Source organism: Myotis nattereri, assembly GCF_964212035.1.
Source record: "Myotis nattereri genome assembly, chromosome: 2".
Classification (NCBI taxonomy): Eukaryota; Metazoa; Chordata; class Mammalia; order Chiroptera; family Vespertilionidae; genus Myotis; species Myotis nattereri.
The window spans coordinates 159,331,990-159,347,942 of NC_138076.1; the positions used below are offsets into that span (position 1 = coordinate 159,331,990).

Sequence of the window (15,953 nt, forward strand, 5' to 3'; positions counted from 1 at the left end):
GGTGCGGGGCTAGGGGGACGGGGAGCCGGCAGGTTGGGGTCCTACGCCGGAGGGCCTTTGAGGAGGAGTCACCGTGACGAGCACAGCGCTGGAGCTGAAATAACCGTAAACCCCGGATAACCGCTCGCCACCCCGCGTCCCGGCCTTTCCTAGGTCGCCGCCGGGCCCCCTGCCAGGCGGGGTCGGTGCCCCTGAGGGTTCTCTCCGGAGACACTGAAGCTGGTGCAGAACGGGAAGCCATCACGTTTGTTAAAACGCATTGGGGTGGGGGTGGGGGGCTCAAGTCTATGGCTCAAATAGTTAAAAACTCTCAAAGGAAAAGAAAGCTCTGCTGTTTGGTTCCCACATCAGAGCCATCTCCGCCCCGGTCCAACTCCAGCTGCTTCCCTGGGGCCGCATCGGGCCAGGCTTTCCCACCGGCCAGACCTCCTCCCCGGAGGTGCGGTCTCCGGCCTGGCTACGGCTCCGTCCACCACCCCCTCCCTTCACGCCCCTTCTGGGCGGAGGGTTGGTCACTTTCTTCTTCACTTTCCCAGGACCCTGCTGTACTATTTCTGCCCTCCAGGCAGAGGACATCTTTCCCAAGAAGCCTGGGGGAAAACGGAGTTCCTTCTTTTAGCTCGTGGGCTGAGAGGCACCTTGACAGAGATAGGGGGTGTGACCAAGCCCAGAATCCGGGGGCACCCGGGTCACTTCTCAGTTCTTCCTAGCTCCTATAGCTTAACTTCCATAAAGTTGGAGAATGCACAATACAACTTAAAAAACTTGTTTTATTTATTGATTTTTAGAGGAAGAGAGAGAGAAACATGGATTTGTTGTTCCACTTATTTATGCATTATTAGTTGATTCTTGTATGTGCCCTGACCAGGATCGAATCTGCAATCTTGGTGTACTGGGACGATGCTCGAACAAACTGAACTACCCGGCCAGGTCCACAATCCTCACAACCTCTTAAGTTCACAGCCATCTAAGTAGAAACCTACATCCTTACTTAGGGGCCCAACACCTTAAAGATCAGAATTCGTCATCTGGTCCCTGCAATCCTCAGCACAGACTTCTTCAGAAAAGTAAAAAAGAAAAAAAAAGAGGCATTTCTGTGAAGGGATTTAGATTCCATAATTTAATTTCTATATAGTGACAGCCATGGGAGTAAATACACAAGATCTTTTGTATTAGTTAATAAAAAAGATGAAAATCAGAAGCAACAAATGGAAGACCATACTGCTCATGATACATCAGCTACATGGTCAGAAAACCCATTCCTAAAGAACAACAGTTGCTGGTGTCATGGAGTCTTATTGCATTCACCAGGGGAACGGTAGGCTCTGGGCAGGAAGGTATCTTAAGTCCCAATCCTTAACTGGGACTCCTCTTGTTACTTCCTTTGGAGCCAAAGATGAAGGGAGAAGGGGGATTTTTTTGTTGTTTTTACTTTTATTCTTTTATTTTAGAGAAAGGGAAAGGGAGAAAGAAACTATGATCGGTTGCCTTCCATATGCATCCTGACCAGGGATCGAACCCACAACCTGGGTATGTACCCTCACTGGGAATCAAACCCACAACCTTGTGGTGTATGGGATGACGCTTCAACCAACGGAGCCACATCAATCAGGGCAGGAATTCTTTACGATCTCATGACTTCTTGAGACAGATCAGTCCAGCCAGATACAGAGCAAAGAATCTTTGCATCCCCACAGGCCAGTTGCTGGTATTCATCTTTATATTTTTTAAAAATGTAGAAGCCTCAAGGGGTATGGAGGATAGCAAGAAGAATGGCTGCCTTTGCCCCAAATGCATTGGAGGGTGGGGAGGACACTATCTGGGCTCATCAGGATCCTCTACATTCTGAGAATATCATGCATCCACACCACTATCTTTGGAGGGGGCTAGGTGATGGAGTTACACTCTGATTTCTCTATAGGAATAGAGAGTGAAGATGACTGGGAGACACAGTAGCAATAAGATGGGGTAGAAGAGGACAGAATAACAAATCCAGCTGGAAAAGGGGTTTGAGAAGGAGTGGGGGAGGAAGTATGCCAGGCACACACCTCCAGTGGGTAGAGGAGGTTCCTATACTTGAGACCTCCATTCTCTTGAAATGTCCAGGGTTGACCCAGGTAGAGACATTACCTTCTCCTGGGAATAAAACCTCAGGGATGGGTAGGCATGAAGAAAAGAAATTTAACATGGGGAATGAACCTTAGGCCCTTGGCCTATCATCCCAGCCTATAAAACTGTCACTCCACTGAAGGGTTCCAGAGCCAGAAGGGGTGTGTGGTCTTGAGGAGGAGAGCAGTCAACTCCTTCACCTAGCCTTGAACGCTGTGGCCATCCATCTCTGGGCTCCTGTGTCCAGAAGTACAGAGGTGAGGGCGGAAGTGGGGTGAGGGAAGATTGGAGAGAGTAGTCCATCCTTGACAGAGACTTTCTCCAGTTTTATGCATAATCAATCACAAGAGTCCTCTTAGTTCCCACCTCCATGAGGTGCCAGCCTGCTGACCACTCTCCACCCCACCTGTGTGTGTAAGATTGGCCATATCTCATCATGTGTGCATGCCTGCACCCACATCTGTAGTATCTTGAAAGTCTTTCATCTCAGGGCCTACCAGGAAGCAGGTCTGCCCCAGTGAGTTCTATAAAGTTATCAGCAAAATTCAGTCACTTAGTGTTCATCCCACAGAACAAAGTGCATCCACAGTAGTTGCTTGAGCCAGTTCCATCTGTCCAGTCAGGTCCTGAAGACAGCAAACAACCCCCTCCCGCCAGATTCTTCTACTTTTATAGAAACAACAGAACATTTTACAAAAATCAAGGCACTTGGGAGAGAATCAACAGTAACACTCTAATGAAGCAAGCAGACATGTTGAAGGGGAGAAAGAGAGGGAAGAAAACTGGACAAAGGGGAGAAAAGATGATGTACTTCTGAGGGCCAGGAAGAGCCTACTCAATAAGATGGAGTTATTTGGAAGGAAGGAGCCTGTAGCCTGAATTTAGCAGAGGAAGAGAAGTAGTGACCAGAATCTCCACAATTCCCCCAAGGCTCTCAGAACCCCACCACCTTGAACATAAAGTAGCAGTGACCACAAAATCTCTTAGGCAAAGATGTTGGTAATAAAATCCAGGAATCGCTTAGCATACTGCTCAGGATGGACGGTAGAGATCTCTGCCCCAGCCTACGAGAAGAGGTATGGAACATGGTGTCAGGCCATCCCGCCACTCATCCTCTATTCCACTCCCCACCCTTCCCATACCCAACACTTCATCCTTTTGTCAACCCACTGCTCTGGCACAAGAGACTCTCTCTTCCCAAGGAATAGTCAAGACAGGAAAGGAAAGGCCTCCGGGAGCCCTCACCCCGTGCTTGACAGTTTTGGCTGCATGAGCTGCTTTCTTCTTGGCATCATACTGCGTCAGGATGTCAATGAGGCCCATGAAATACACCTCCTTCTGGGGGGCCCCTGGAGAGAGGAACCAGCAATGAAGAGCAAGTATAGTCCCAATTCCCTTTCCCCAGGAACCAGTCAGGTCTTTGAAAAGCTAACCAGCCTCTCCATCCAGCACCCCAGTCTCTGTCCTACAAGGACTACCCTCCCCACCCTTAAAATTTCCAGGATCTCTCTTACCTTCAGCACTCCGGATGGCGTAGACATCAATGAAGGATTCAAACTCTCCAGGGCCCAGGGGCCGATGAGAAAGCATGTAGCTGCCAATACCCTCAGGGGAGGTGCCATAGGAGCCCACCAGAGCAGGAGGTCCAGTCAGGCCACAGTCCCCATCCCCCTCTGACTCCACCTCCCGCACAGGCCCCTCCTCCTCTGGTTCAGAGCCACGAATTATGTCATGTATGCCCAACAGAAGGCTGTAGTCCATGATCTTCAGCTGCACTAGGAACTGAGACCCCAATGACAAATCAGATACCCTGAAACTCCCTCCCCAATCCCAGGTACGACCCTTATACCTCCCACAACCCCTGAATTTCTGGGGCCCTCCTGGGAAAGGAAGTGTAAAAATTGAGGGTTGGTAGTATACCATTGGCCTTTAGTACCTAAATGTCCCGGTGTCTAAAATCATCCTTTTAGTTCATTCCAGCCACCCTTTCCATGCATCACTTCTAGGGGGTTTTCATGTCTCATACCCAACTCCCTAAATACAGAGAATCCAAAGATTAAAGGGAAGGGGGGGAGTTCCCTCATACTCTGAATGGAGAGACAACTACCCTGAGGGGAGCAAAAAAAGAAAACAAAGCCATTCCCAGAGCACCCCAATCATCACCTCCACATCTCTCTTTAGCTTCTCTAGAAATATTTTCTTCTCCTCTTCACCAATATAAACTTTCTGGTTCTTGTTGAGAAAGTCCATATCCTTAAGGGTAGGCAATTCCTTAACCTGAGAATAGGTAAAGGGATATTTTGGGAATATATATCTCTTCCCCAAAGGTCTCAGAAAACCCTGCTCTACCCAGGGCTCTGTCTCTAACTCAGTGATCTCGACACTAGGATGCTGACTCAGAGTCTGTTCTCACCTGCAATGTTTTCCCCAGACTCAGTCACTCCAGTTGTACCCCAAATCACATCCTACTACTTTCTCTTTATGGTTTTCATTTAAGGCCCTCCAACGACTTTTCTTTCTTCTTCTTAAGGAAAAATAGCTGCTTGAATAGGAGAGCCCAGAGTGGGAGGTGGAGGTTAAGCATTTTGCTCTTCAAGTCTGATATCCTCACCCATCCCCAAATCTTGCACAGGGAATAACCAATGACAAAGCAGCCATTCCCACTTTCCATTCCACACAATCCAGGGATTGGGACAAGTTTACATCTCTCTTCTTTTCATCGGTTTAAGATGAGAATCAGTAGCTGGTAATCCTTCCTCTTTATCCTAAGAAGATCCCTTTCACCTGCCTTCTCCCAGCCCTCACCCTAAAACTAGTATTACCTTTTCTTTATCGCTGGCTTCCCGGGACACCAAGGAGCCCTGCGGAGAGACCCAAAGACCAAGTTAGCAGAAGTGGCTAAAAGAACAGTCAAGATCCAGCTCCTAAGAAGAGTATTCAAACCCATAGCATTCTTTCCTTTAAAATAAATCATCTAGAAGCCTCCCTGGCCCTCCCCACTCTCAGGCCACCAGGAGCCTCCCCCTCCACCCTATCTATACTCTCTGTACCTTGAGGTCATACTTCCTGTGCACAGGAAGACGGTGGCTAAACATGTTGCGCATCACAAGCATGTAGCTGTCTTCATTGTCCACGCTCACTCGGTACATCCCCAGGAACTGGGGCAGCAGCGTGTTACCATGGCACTTCACAATGTACTGGGTAGAAGAGAGGAAGAAATGGGAAAAGATTGAGCAGCAGGTATACAATCAGTTTAGGGATGGGCATTCAAACACTATCATTCCAGACTGAGCAGAAAACTTCAAATAGAGAGGTTACAAGGTCAAAAGTGGTGGGAGCTTTCTAAAGATGCCCCTGGTCATCTGTGAAGTTTCTGAATACTCATCTCCTCAGGTTAGTCATTTGCATAACTAGACATTATACAAATTATTAACTTTAAAGTACCTTCAATTTTAAAGTACCTTCGCTTATTTCATATTTATCATTCTTTCAGATGGGGAATGTGGGTGTTACCCTTATATTAGACCTTCTTTATATGCAAATGGTCAAAGAATTAGAAATTACATCTGTTTATCAACAAACTGATTTTATCCAAATCAATGTTTCTTGGTGGGCTAGATTCCCCTAGTAAAAATGTTTGCTTGATGGCCTATCATTTGGATTCTTAAAAAATTATTCCTCTTTCACCCTGGCTGGTGTGCTCAATTGATTTGAGTGTAATCCCATGCACCAAAGGATTGCAGGTTCAACTCCTGGTCAGGGCACATACCCAAGTTGCGGGTTTGATCCTCAGTCAGGGCACATACGGGAGGCAACTGATTAATGTTTCTCTCTTACATCAATTTTATCTCTCTCTTCCCCCTTCTCCTTCCCCTCTCCCTAAAGTCAATTTTAAAATATTATTCCTCTCCTATATATTTTTTTATTGATTTCAGAGAGGAACAGGGAGAGGGAGGGAGGGAGAGAGAGAGAGATAAACATCAATGAAGAGAAAGAATCATTGATTGGCTGCCTCCTGCATCCCCCACACTGGGGATCGAGCCCACAACCCAGGCACGTGCTCTGATTGGGAATCGAACAATAACCTCCTGGTTCATAGGTCAATGCTCAACCACTGAGCCACACCGGTCAGGCAAAATTATTCCTCTTTCAATGCTTCTCTCTCTCAGTATTACTACCTATTTCTCTTCATAGCCAACCTCTCAGAAAAGTAGTCAGCAATCAATCCACTTCCTATCTCTCATTCATACCTCAAACCAGTGAAGTCAGATGTATACCCTCATTTCTCCTCTGAAATCACTCTACTCCTCCTTCCTCCAAATACCTGTTGCCAAATTCAATGAATATCTAGTAACTATCTTGTATCAACTGAATGGCACTTTATACTACTGACCAGTCTCTCCTTAAAACTCTTCACCCTCAGTTCCTATTAGACTACTCTTCTGATTCCCCTTCTCTCTGTCCTCAAATCCTGTATGAAATGAAGTGGGGCATAATTACAAGTGTTCATTGATCCTTAGTCTTCTTTGAAGGATCTTTTCTCTAGTTGCTCCTTAAGGTTCTGTCCTCAACTTTCTTTTCATTTCACTCCACACTTCATTTCAATAATCTTATCTATACTCATGGCTTTAATTACCACCTCTTCACCTATAACTCTCAAATCTAGACTTCTACTCTAATCCTCTTTCCTGGACTCCATTTCCCAAACACTTAATGGACAGTGATATCTGGATCAACTGCAGAAACCCCGAACTCAACATGTCTAAATCAGAACTGTCTTCATCCAAAAACCTGTTTCTTTTTTCTGCTTCCAAGTGTTAGTGAATGAGCTTCCTGTCCCCCCTAACGGGGAATTTAGAGGTGCTTTTGCCTTAATTCCCACAACTCTACCTTTCCATCTCCATTGCCATTGTTCCTCCAGGCCCTTGTCATGTCTCATCTAGACAATTATAATTACATCCTAACTGGTATCTCCATTCCTAATAGTCCTCCCTCCAATTCATTCTCTAAAATGCTGTCACATGGATATTTCTAAGTAACATACATATCACTCTCCTGCAAACCACCTTCAGGATCAAGTCCAAACTCTGTTGTCTATAAAACCCTTCACAATCTGGGTTCTGCCTAACTATTTTTCCACAATACCATATCCCAACCACATTGAATTTCTTGTAGTTCCGTAACCCTAAACTCTCTCATGCTTCTGTGCCTTTACAAGTGCTGTTTTCCTTTGCCTATCACATTGCCCAATGGTTAGTCCCTACCAGTCTTTCAAGAATCAACTACTGTGATACCCCCTCTAAAAAAAAAAAGTCTCGAGACGGCCCCTGTGAGGCTGAGACAGCCCCTGAGAGGTTGAAATGGTCCCTGAGAGGTTGAAACGGCCCCTGTGAGGTTGAGACGGCCCTGTGAGGCTGAGACGGCCCCTGTGAGGTTGAAATGGCCCCTGTGAGGCTGAGACGGCCCCTGAGAGGTTGAAACGGCCCCTGTGAGGTTGAAATGGCCCCTGCGAGGCTTCACCGGCCCCTGCGAGGCTGAGACGGCCCCTGCGAGGCTGCACCAGCCCCTGCGAGGCTGTACAGGCCCCTGGGAAGCCGAGAAAGATACCACATGATCTCACCCATTTATGGATAATAAAGACCATTATAAACTGAAAAAAAAATTTTTAAAAATTTAAAAAAGTCTCTTTGAGCCTCCCAAGTATATTTCCTTCTGCCAGTGAGCTGGGATGCTCTTCCTCTGCACCTCCCGGAGCATTCTGTACCTACCTCTACTATTGTACACATTCTGCTGCATGCTAATGCTAACTTACTGGACTCTGCCAATAGATTAAGAGATCCTCAAAGGCCATGACCATTTCATTCACCTCTTTCTCCACAGCCCAACACAGGGTCTAGCAATGAAAAACATTCAATATTTGTTGGATAAAACAAGTATTCCTTTTAGAGTTTTTCATTTATTCCTTGTTCATTGGTTTTAGTGAGATTTTTTTTCTTCATTAGAAAGACATTCAGGCAGTGTGTTTTTTCTTTCATTATTATTATCTTTTTTTTTTTAAATAAAAAAATGTTTAATTGTCAACCAAGGATGTTTTTGTTGCTTTTTATTATTGATTGATTGATTGATTGATTCATTCATTTTTTACAGAGAGGAAGGGAGAGAGATAGGGAGTTAGAAACATCGATCAGCTGCCTCCTACACACCCGCTACTGGGGATGTGCCCGAAACCAAGGTACATGCCCTTGACTGGAATCGAACCTGGGACCCTTCAGTCCGTAGGCCAATGTTCTATCCACTGAGCCAAACCAGTCAGGGCTTATTGCTTTTTAGAGAGAGAGTAAAGGAGAGAGAGAAACATCGATGGGCCACCTCCCATATACTTCCCGACCAGGGATCGAACCCACAACCCTTTGGTGCACAGGACAACACTCCAACTGACTGAGTCACTGGGCTGGGGCCAGGCAGTGTTGTTATCACCAAAATATTCCACAAACTCCACATGCCAGGTTAAGCTAATCAGCCACAATAGCCCCCTAATCCTTTTTAGGACTGGATATGATCATGGCTTCTACTTTCCAGTTTATCCCAATTGTGTACTTATCCTGGTTTTCTCCCCAAACTGCATTTATTCCAGATAGTATATTTGGTGCTAAAACTTCACCCAATTATAAGTCTATAGTTTAGACTTTGATATACACGTGCACTTTATGTATCAATCGATAGTGGTTTTAGATTTTAAGTACCAAATGAGAAGGAACATGGTCTAAATTCTTCTATTTAAACAAACACAAAAAGCTATACAGAGGCTCTTTTTTTTTTTAATTTTAAGTTTTTAAAAAACATATAAAAAAATAAAAATAAAAGAAACCCACACCTGAAACTTATATGTTCATGTTGACCAATGTCACCCCAATCAATTTAATAAATTTAAAAAAATTTATTAAACATGGTGTCGAGTACTTCTTGGGGAGCAGAATAGGTTGTAAAGGAGGAAAAGGGATAGGAAGTCTCCCTGTGTGCTCTGGCAGCTAAGCTATGATTAAAGAGAGGAGGGAAAAAATAAGGCCTCACCTGGTGGTAGTTGGAGAGGTTGCTATGCATGTCAGCAATGTCCTCACTGGATACTTCTTTGATGACCAGAGTCCGATCATAGGAGATAAGGAAGCGACCATCACTGCCTTCACTTTCACTTGGGGGACTTCGGGTAAGAGATACCTGTTAGAGACACACAATAAGCCAGAGACTCTTTTCTTCCCCTTTTATATGGAGATGCAAGTCATAGGATAATGCTCAACTAAATATGTCTGAAAGTAGATAAAACCCTGGCATAACAGGTTGAGCAGGGTTTCTTTTTTTTTTTTTAATAGATATATATATATTTTTTTAAATATATTTTATTGATTTTTTACAGAGAGGAAGGGAGAGAGATAGAGAGTTAGAAACATCGATGAGAGAGAAACATCTATCAGCTGCCTCCTGCACAACTCCTACTGGGGATGTGCCCGCAACCAAGGTACATGCCCTTGACCGGAATCGAACCTGGGACGCTTGAGTCCGCAGGCCGACGCTCTATCCACCGAGCCAAAATGGTTTCGGCGAGCAGGGTTTCTTAATCTGGTGTCTATATAGGGACTAAAAGTGGTGCAAAAAACTTTTTTTTAATCCTCAGCTGAGGACATGCTTTTTTGGGGGGGAGAGAGAGGGAGAGGGAGGGAGATAGAAAGAAACATCAATGTGAGAGTGAAATATCAATCAGTTGCCCACTGCATGCACCCGAACCAGGGATCAAACTTGCAACCTGGGTATATGCCCTAACCAGGAATCAAACCCTCAACCTTTTGGTATACAGGATGACACTCCAACCAACTGAGCCACACCAGCCAGGGCCAAAAAAAATTTGTTGTTGTTAATCCTCACCTGAGGATATTTTTTCATTGATTTTTTAAAAATATATATATTTTATTGATTTTTTACAGAGAGGAAGGGAGAGGGATAGAGAGTTAGAAACATCGATGAGAGAGAAACATCAATCAGCTGCCTCTTGCATACCCCCGACTGGGGATGTGCCCAAAACCAAGGTACATGCCCTTGGCCGAATCAAACCTGGGACCCTTGAGTCCGCAGGCCGACGCTCTATCCACTGAGCCAAACCGGTCAGGGCTCCATTGATTTTTTTAGAGAGAGTGGAAGGGAAGGAGAAAGAGAAAGAGAAACATCAATGTTAGGGAGACACATTGATTGCTTGCCTCATAGGCCCTGCGTGGGGCCGGGAACCGAGCCTGCAAATGAGGCACTGTGCCCTTGACCAGAATCAAACCTGAGACCCTTCAATTCTTCAGTCCGAGGGCTCTATCTACTGAGCCAAACCAACCAGGGCTGAAATTTTTAATGTATCTACATTTGCCCCCCTCAAGGTTCATAGTTTCAGCAGATTTTTAAAGATGTCTGTGACAACAAGGTAAAGAGTCATACTTGCCAAGGCTCTCATTTCTCCAAACATGGCTGTCACAAGGCTTCCCCAGTTGTTAAGGAGAAAGGACCAACCTCAGCCCATAATAAACTCTCACCAAGTAATCCTGGTCATCAATGCCAAATCGATCACGGAGGTTCCTGAAGACCTGGGGACAATACTCCTTGAACTTGAAGTGACTGGGCAGATTTTCCCTGAAAAGGGGGTTTTCAAGGTTAAAAAAAATCCAAAGCAACAATATTACCTTACATTTATGGAGGGCTTGACAGTTTACAAAGCAGCTTCCCATATATTACTTTATTTGATTCTCATAAAACCCTTGTGAGGTCCTTTAAAGGTATATTATCCCTATTTGATAGAAGGGGAGGCTATGGTTCAGGATAGTTGGGCGAACTGCTTAAGTCACCTGACTAGTAAATGACTTAAGTAGAATTAGGTTCTACTGCCCATCCAAACAGCAGCATTTCCCAAATCTCCACCAAGTAAGAGACATCCTAAAACTGGCAATACATGCCACTTTTTAGAATGGCATCTTCTGATACTAGGAGGGTTTAAAGAGATTTTTTTTTTTCAGGGAGTCCCTATCAGAAACTAATGGTAATGGCATCCAAATGAATTTACTCTATGGAAGTGCTAGGCAGGAGACGAGATAAACTAGTACATACATATAAGGGTGTAGGGGACACTGAAAATTATTTTAATGGTTTCTTTGCACAATACTGAATTTGTGCACTGGGAAGGAGGTTAGACAATACAACTTGTAAGTTGCCTTCTAAATCTAAAACCTTCAACCCATTAAATCTTAATTCTTAAATTATTTATTCTTTTCTACAAAGACTGATGTGAGAAGGGTGGGAATTCCCACATACCTGTGGAAAAGGTGATTGTTGACCTTGATCTTGGAGCTGGCCTTAAAGTCATCTGGCAGCAGCATCACAGGGGGAGGCACCTGGCTGAGCTCATTGATCTGATAAGCCAAAACAAGAATGGGGAGTGAGTGAGTAGGGGTGTAGAGAACTACTCATACACTGTGTCTGGGCAAGAATCAGAAAAGGGCAACTGAGCAAGTGTCAGAAAAGGGCAACTCAAACCTCATTCTTTTAAAAAACATGGCTCATGCATTCATTTGACCGAGGTGAGAGAGACTGTCTCTGAGCTCTTCTGCTGCCCAACAAGGACTGCAGGGAGCAACCCTCACACAGAGCCCCTCACACTCCCGCCCCCGAGGAACTTCATGCTCACAACAGTCATTTTATATCAGGCAAACCCTGTAAGCAACTCAGGACTATTTTTAAAGCTTGAGAAATTCTAGAGAGAAAAAAATTTATCCTCAGCAGACCCAAGACAAACAGTTCCATGCTCCATTAAAAACAAAATAAAAGGCAGTTTTAAAAGTACACAAGAGAGTTAATGGGACTCTGAGGGGTCAACAGCAGCAAGAACAAAGATGTCCATAGCCTTCAGGAGGCATCTCCTTACAAAGAGGACCAGTCCTTCCAGACCACTCTGACCCGGTGCTCTGCAGGAGGTCCCACCTGCCTAGGTGTAAAGTAAGAGAAGAGCAGCTGATTTAAGAGGGAAGGTCAAGCCAACCCACAACCAAAGGATGGATACATCACATGCTTCCTCAGCCTCCAGAATCAGCAGTCTGCTGATTCAGGGTGGAAAGGGGGTTCCTGAGAAGATGTGCCTTCTCCCCAGTGTTGCCACGGAATCTTTCACCCACTTTTAGCAGTGCACTTATCATATGCCTAATCGCTAGTTTATGTAAATTCCCCATCTAGATTGTGAGCTCTTTCAGCGCTAGGACCAGTGCTAGGTGCCTGCATCTCTGAGCTGCCTAGCTAGCAAAATGTTGGGCACACGGTGGTCTCTCGGTGTTTATTAAGTGAATAAAGGGGATGCCTTGCCTATCCTTACTTGAGCATCTGACAGAGGTTATGAAGTGCAGTCTAATCTAAATCCCATACACTGCCGTGAAACCCAAATCCTTTTATCCTTGGTAGAAAATGACAGATCACAGTCCTGCAGGGGGGAAAAAAAGCCACTTGAGATTCCCAGCCTAAAATTCAGCTATCGTACTTCATGTCCCCTCTGCCATCGGCTGTAATAACACAGGCTGAGTCATCGCTAAGACATATGTTCAAAGAATTTCTCCATCCCAGACACTTGAAGTAAATGTGCGCTGGCTGAAAGGTAGCATGTTGAGACTAAAGTATATAGACCTAGAGAAGCTGAGGCAGGTCTCATGTGTAATTCCCTCAATTCTTAGTAAAAGAAAACCCTTCTTGTTAAGCTTCCCAAAGGGATGGATGAGTCACCTGGAAGGTACATATGAGAGGCGGCCCCACCTCCATCAGCCTTGCCCATACCAAGTGCCTTACACTGATAAGACATTACCACCCAGGCAGCTGGGAGCAGTCCACCCAGCCATGAATGCAAAAGGGAGCTGACCCCAGACAATATTTTAAGCCACAAACTAAGAATGTGACAAAAACTGTATTCTTCCTCAACCCCTTCCACCTCCACAGCCCTGCCATACTGTAACAATTCAAGGAAGCTGATATATAAAATACTGCCTGTCACAGGCAAGGTCACTGCATCCCTCCCACTCCAGGTTTAAGGGAAGGGTGCCATGGCTATGATTCCTTCACCTGAGGTATCCTCAGCAAAGGAGAAGCACTGGCCGCGCTGGCCTCCTCCCGGGTCCCAGGCACACCCCCTACAGCAGTTTCTAAAGTTCACCACCACGGTGTCCCCGTGACCAGAGCTTCTCAGCCCGCTCTTTAGTCCAAGAGGACCCCCACTTACACCAAACACCATCACCCCAGCCAACAGTGGGAATGCAGTTCAGACCACAGGCTGAGTGAGCGCAACCACGAGGCTCAGGGAGGGGTAGCTTCTCTGAAATGCTGTACCTCGGAAGGGAAAGGAAAGGACAGGCAGGATTAGAAGGTCCGGGAAGCCTGGAGCTTCCCGCAAAGCCAAGGTTCCAAAGTCAAGGACGCCAGCTGGAAAGTAAGGTGGAAAGGGAAGTGAACGACCCCCCCAATCCATCCAGCTCCCCTCCCGGATCCAGCTCCCCTCCCTGCTCCCCTTCCACACCCTCTGGCGGAGACCTCGCCGCCAGCCCAGGAGACCACGCCCCCTAAAGTCCTTCCGGCTGGAGCCGGGGCCGGCCGGTCTCCGCAGCCCGGGGCTGTGGCCGGACCGGCAGGGAGGCCGGGAGCTGGAGTCCGGGCGGGGAAGGCGGAACTAGCGTGGATGAGTAAAGGGTGGCGAGGGAGACAAGTCTGCGGAGAAGGAAAAAGTCTAGAGTGAGAAGATACCGCTGGAGGCTGGTGAGCAGGGAACAGGGCAGCCCAGCGGGGAAAGCGGCAGCTCGAGGGGCACCGGAGACGGGAGCCCGGAGTCAGGGGCGCCCCGAGGCGCAGGAGCTTGAGGGGTTCGGACGGGGCTACCGGGGGGCCGGGGCCGGGTCTCACCGAGTGGGCTACGCCCCACAGGAACACGCCCACCAGCGGGTCAGCCGCCCGGAACACCTTCACCTTCTGCTGCACGAAATGCTTCTTCTTGGTTTTGGAGGCGAAGCCGAAACCCTGGCCGGGGGCCGCTGTACTCGCCGGTACGGTGGCCGGCGGGGCCGAGGAGGACGCCATGGCCTCCCGCGTACCCGACCCAGGGGAACCCGGAGCCGGCCGCGATCGGGCTCCCGACCCCGGAAGCGGTGCTCACCTGAGCCGCCGTCACGTGACCGGAGGCGGGCGCGCGGGGCGGGGCGGGGCTGGCTCCGCCCCCTGGCCCCGCGCGGGGGGGCCCCACGCACTGCGGTGGGTGGGCTCACCTGCTGCTGGGGCGGCGCGCGGAGGCCGTGTCCCCGGAGGCCGCGCGCGGTCCGCGGGCCCCTGGCAGGTCATCGAGGCCGCGGGGGTGCGGCCTGGGCGGCCTGTTCACTCCAGTCGGGAGCTTCTTTGCTGCAAAGTCGCCGCCTACTGGTTTTGCCCAGTTTCTAGGAGTCACCTCCCGGCTGAGGGTAACCCCGAAGCATTTAACGAAATAGAACCCTGAAATGATTTTAAGGTATTAAACGTGCCTGGTTTTAGAAGGGTCGCTCCGCCTCGTTCTGGAGGGTGCCTGGAGTGCTGCCCAAGTCTAGGCACGAGATGGTGAACTAAAACAGTAGCTGTTATGATGGAAGGAAGGGATGGCATCTGAAGGTCTAGTTTGATGTCCATTTGGAAAATTCTTAGTGATATGGGGGGTTTGAGGGAAAGGGAGACAGAGAGAATGAATCCCAGGCTTCTGGCTGAGGTGAAGAGAGATGGTGGCCACATGAAAAGGTGAAGTTTAGGCAAAAAGAGTTCAATTTGGAACATGGCCCACAGTTCAGCAGAATGGTCTGTGCTGGGGATACAGAGTTTATTGTTGTGGAATATGTGGGCATGGATGAGATCTCTCAGAGAGGGCAAGGAAAGAACCAAGGGCTGGACCTCGGCGTAAACCAGTACTTAAGAAGCCAGGGTGGCGGTGTGACTGAGTTGGACCCATGCACCAGGAAGTCACCGGTTCAATTCCTGGTCAGGGCACTTGCCCGGGTTTCAGGCTCCATGGCAGGGGTGGGAGGGGGTGGGGGGTGAGGGGTGCAGGTGTTTCTATCTTTCCCTCCCCCTCTCCAAAAATTAAAAACAAACTAATATATATTTTAAAAGTTTTTTTTTTTTTTAAGAGAGAGACTTCTGGGAAAAGGCTGAGAAGGGGTGGCCAGAGAAGTAAAGGAGCCAGGAGAGCGAGCAGGGGCACAGAAGCCAAGAGAGTGGCGTGTCAAGGACTGAGTGAAGAGCACTGTCAAATGTTGCAGAGAGGTGAAGCAAGACAAGGATGGAGAAGTAAGTGCCAACTGTACTTGGTAACTAGTGACCTTTGGGGCATTTGCACCAGAACAAGAGCCAGATCAAGGTGGTTTGTAGAATGAGTGGGAGGAAAGGAAGTGGGGGCAGAAGCCTGGGACTATTTTTTGAAATTTGGTTGTAAGAAAACAAGTAGGGAGTCTCTTACAGAGAACCACACAGTAAAGAGAGGGACTTTTAAGGGAGACCTTAGAACAGCGGTTCTCAACCTGTGGGTCGCGACCCCTTTGGCGGTCGAACGACCCTTTCACAGGGGTCGCCTAAGACCATCCTGCATATCAGATATTTACATTATGATTCATAATGGTAGCAACATTACAGTTATGAAGTAGCAACGAAAATAATTTTATGTTTGGGTCACACATGAGGAACTGTATTTAAAGGGCCAGAAGGTTGAGAACCACTGCCTTAGAAGGAGAAGGGAAGCCCTGGCTGGTAGAGCTCAGTTGGTTGGACGTTGTCCCATG

At 47.3% G+C, this 15,953-nt stretch overlaps 1 protein-coding gene across 1 annotated transcript; it reads right to left on the minus strand.

Annotated features, from left to right (window-relative positions):
• Positions 1–753: 753 nt before the first annotated feature.
• On the minus strand, positions 754–14,321 carry PIP4K2C (phosphatidylinositol-5-phosphate 4-kinase type 2 gamma). The gene is made up of 10 exons (XM_081082525.1): positions 14,065–14,321; positions 11,449–11,546; positions 10,677–10,773; positions 9,181–9,324; positions 5,160–5,306; positions 4,932–4,970; positions 4,273–4,386; positions 3,624–3,891; positions 3,355–3,458; positions 754–3,173 (listed from the first exon to the last, which is right to left on the minus strand). Exons 1-10 carry the CDS (start codon positions 14,236–14,238, stop codon positions 3,093–3,095), a joined length of 1,266 nt encoding a protein of 421 aa, XP_080938651.1. The 5' UTR covers positions 14,239–14,321; the 3' UTR covers positions 754–3,092.
• Between the last annotated feature and the right edge of the window lie 1,632 nt (positions 14,322–15,953).

Excerpts from the sequence above, each read along its gene's own strand:
- PIP4K2C (XM_081082525.1), bottom strand. The coding sequence starts at position 14,238 with ATGGCGTCCTCCTCGGCCCCGCCGGCCACCGTACCGGCGAGTACAGCG. Across the intron at positions 9,325-10,676 it reads TTGATGACCAGGATTACTTG|GTATCTCTTACCCGAAGTCC; the intron begins GTGAGAGTTTAT and ends TGTCTCTAACAG. Across the intron at positions 4,387-4,931 it reads AAGCCAGCGATAAAGAAAAG|GTTAAGGAATTGCCTACCCT; the intron begins GTAATACTAGTT and ends ACCTATTCTCAG.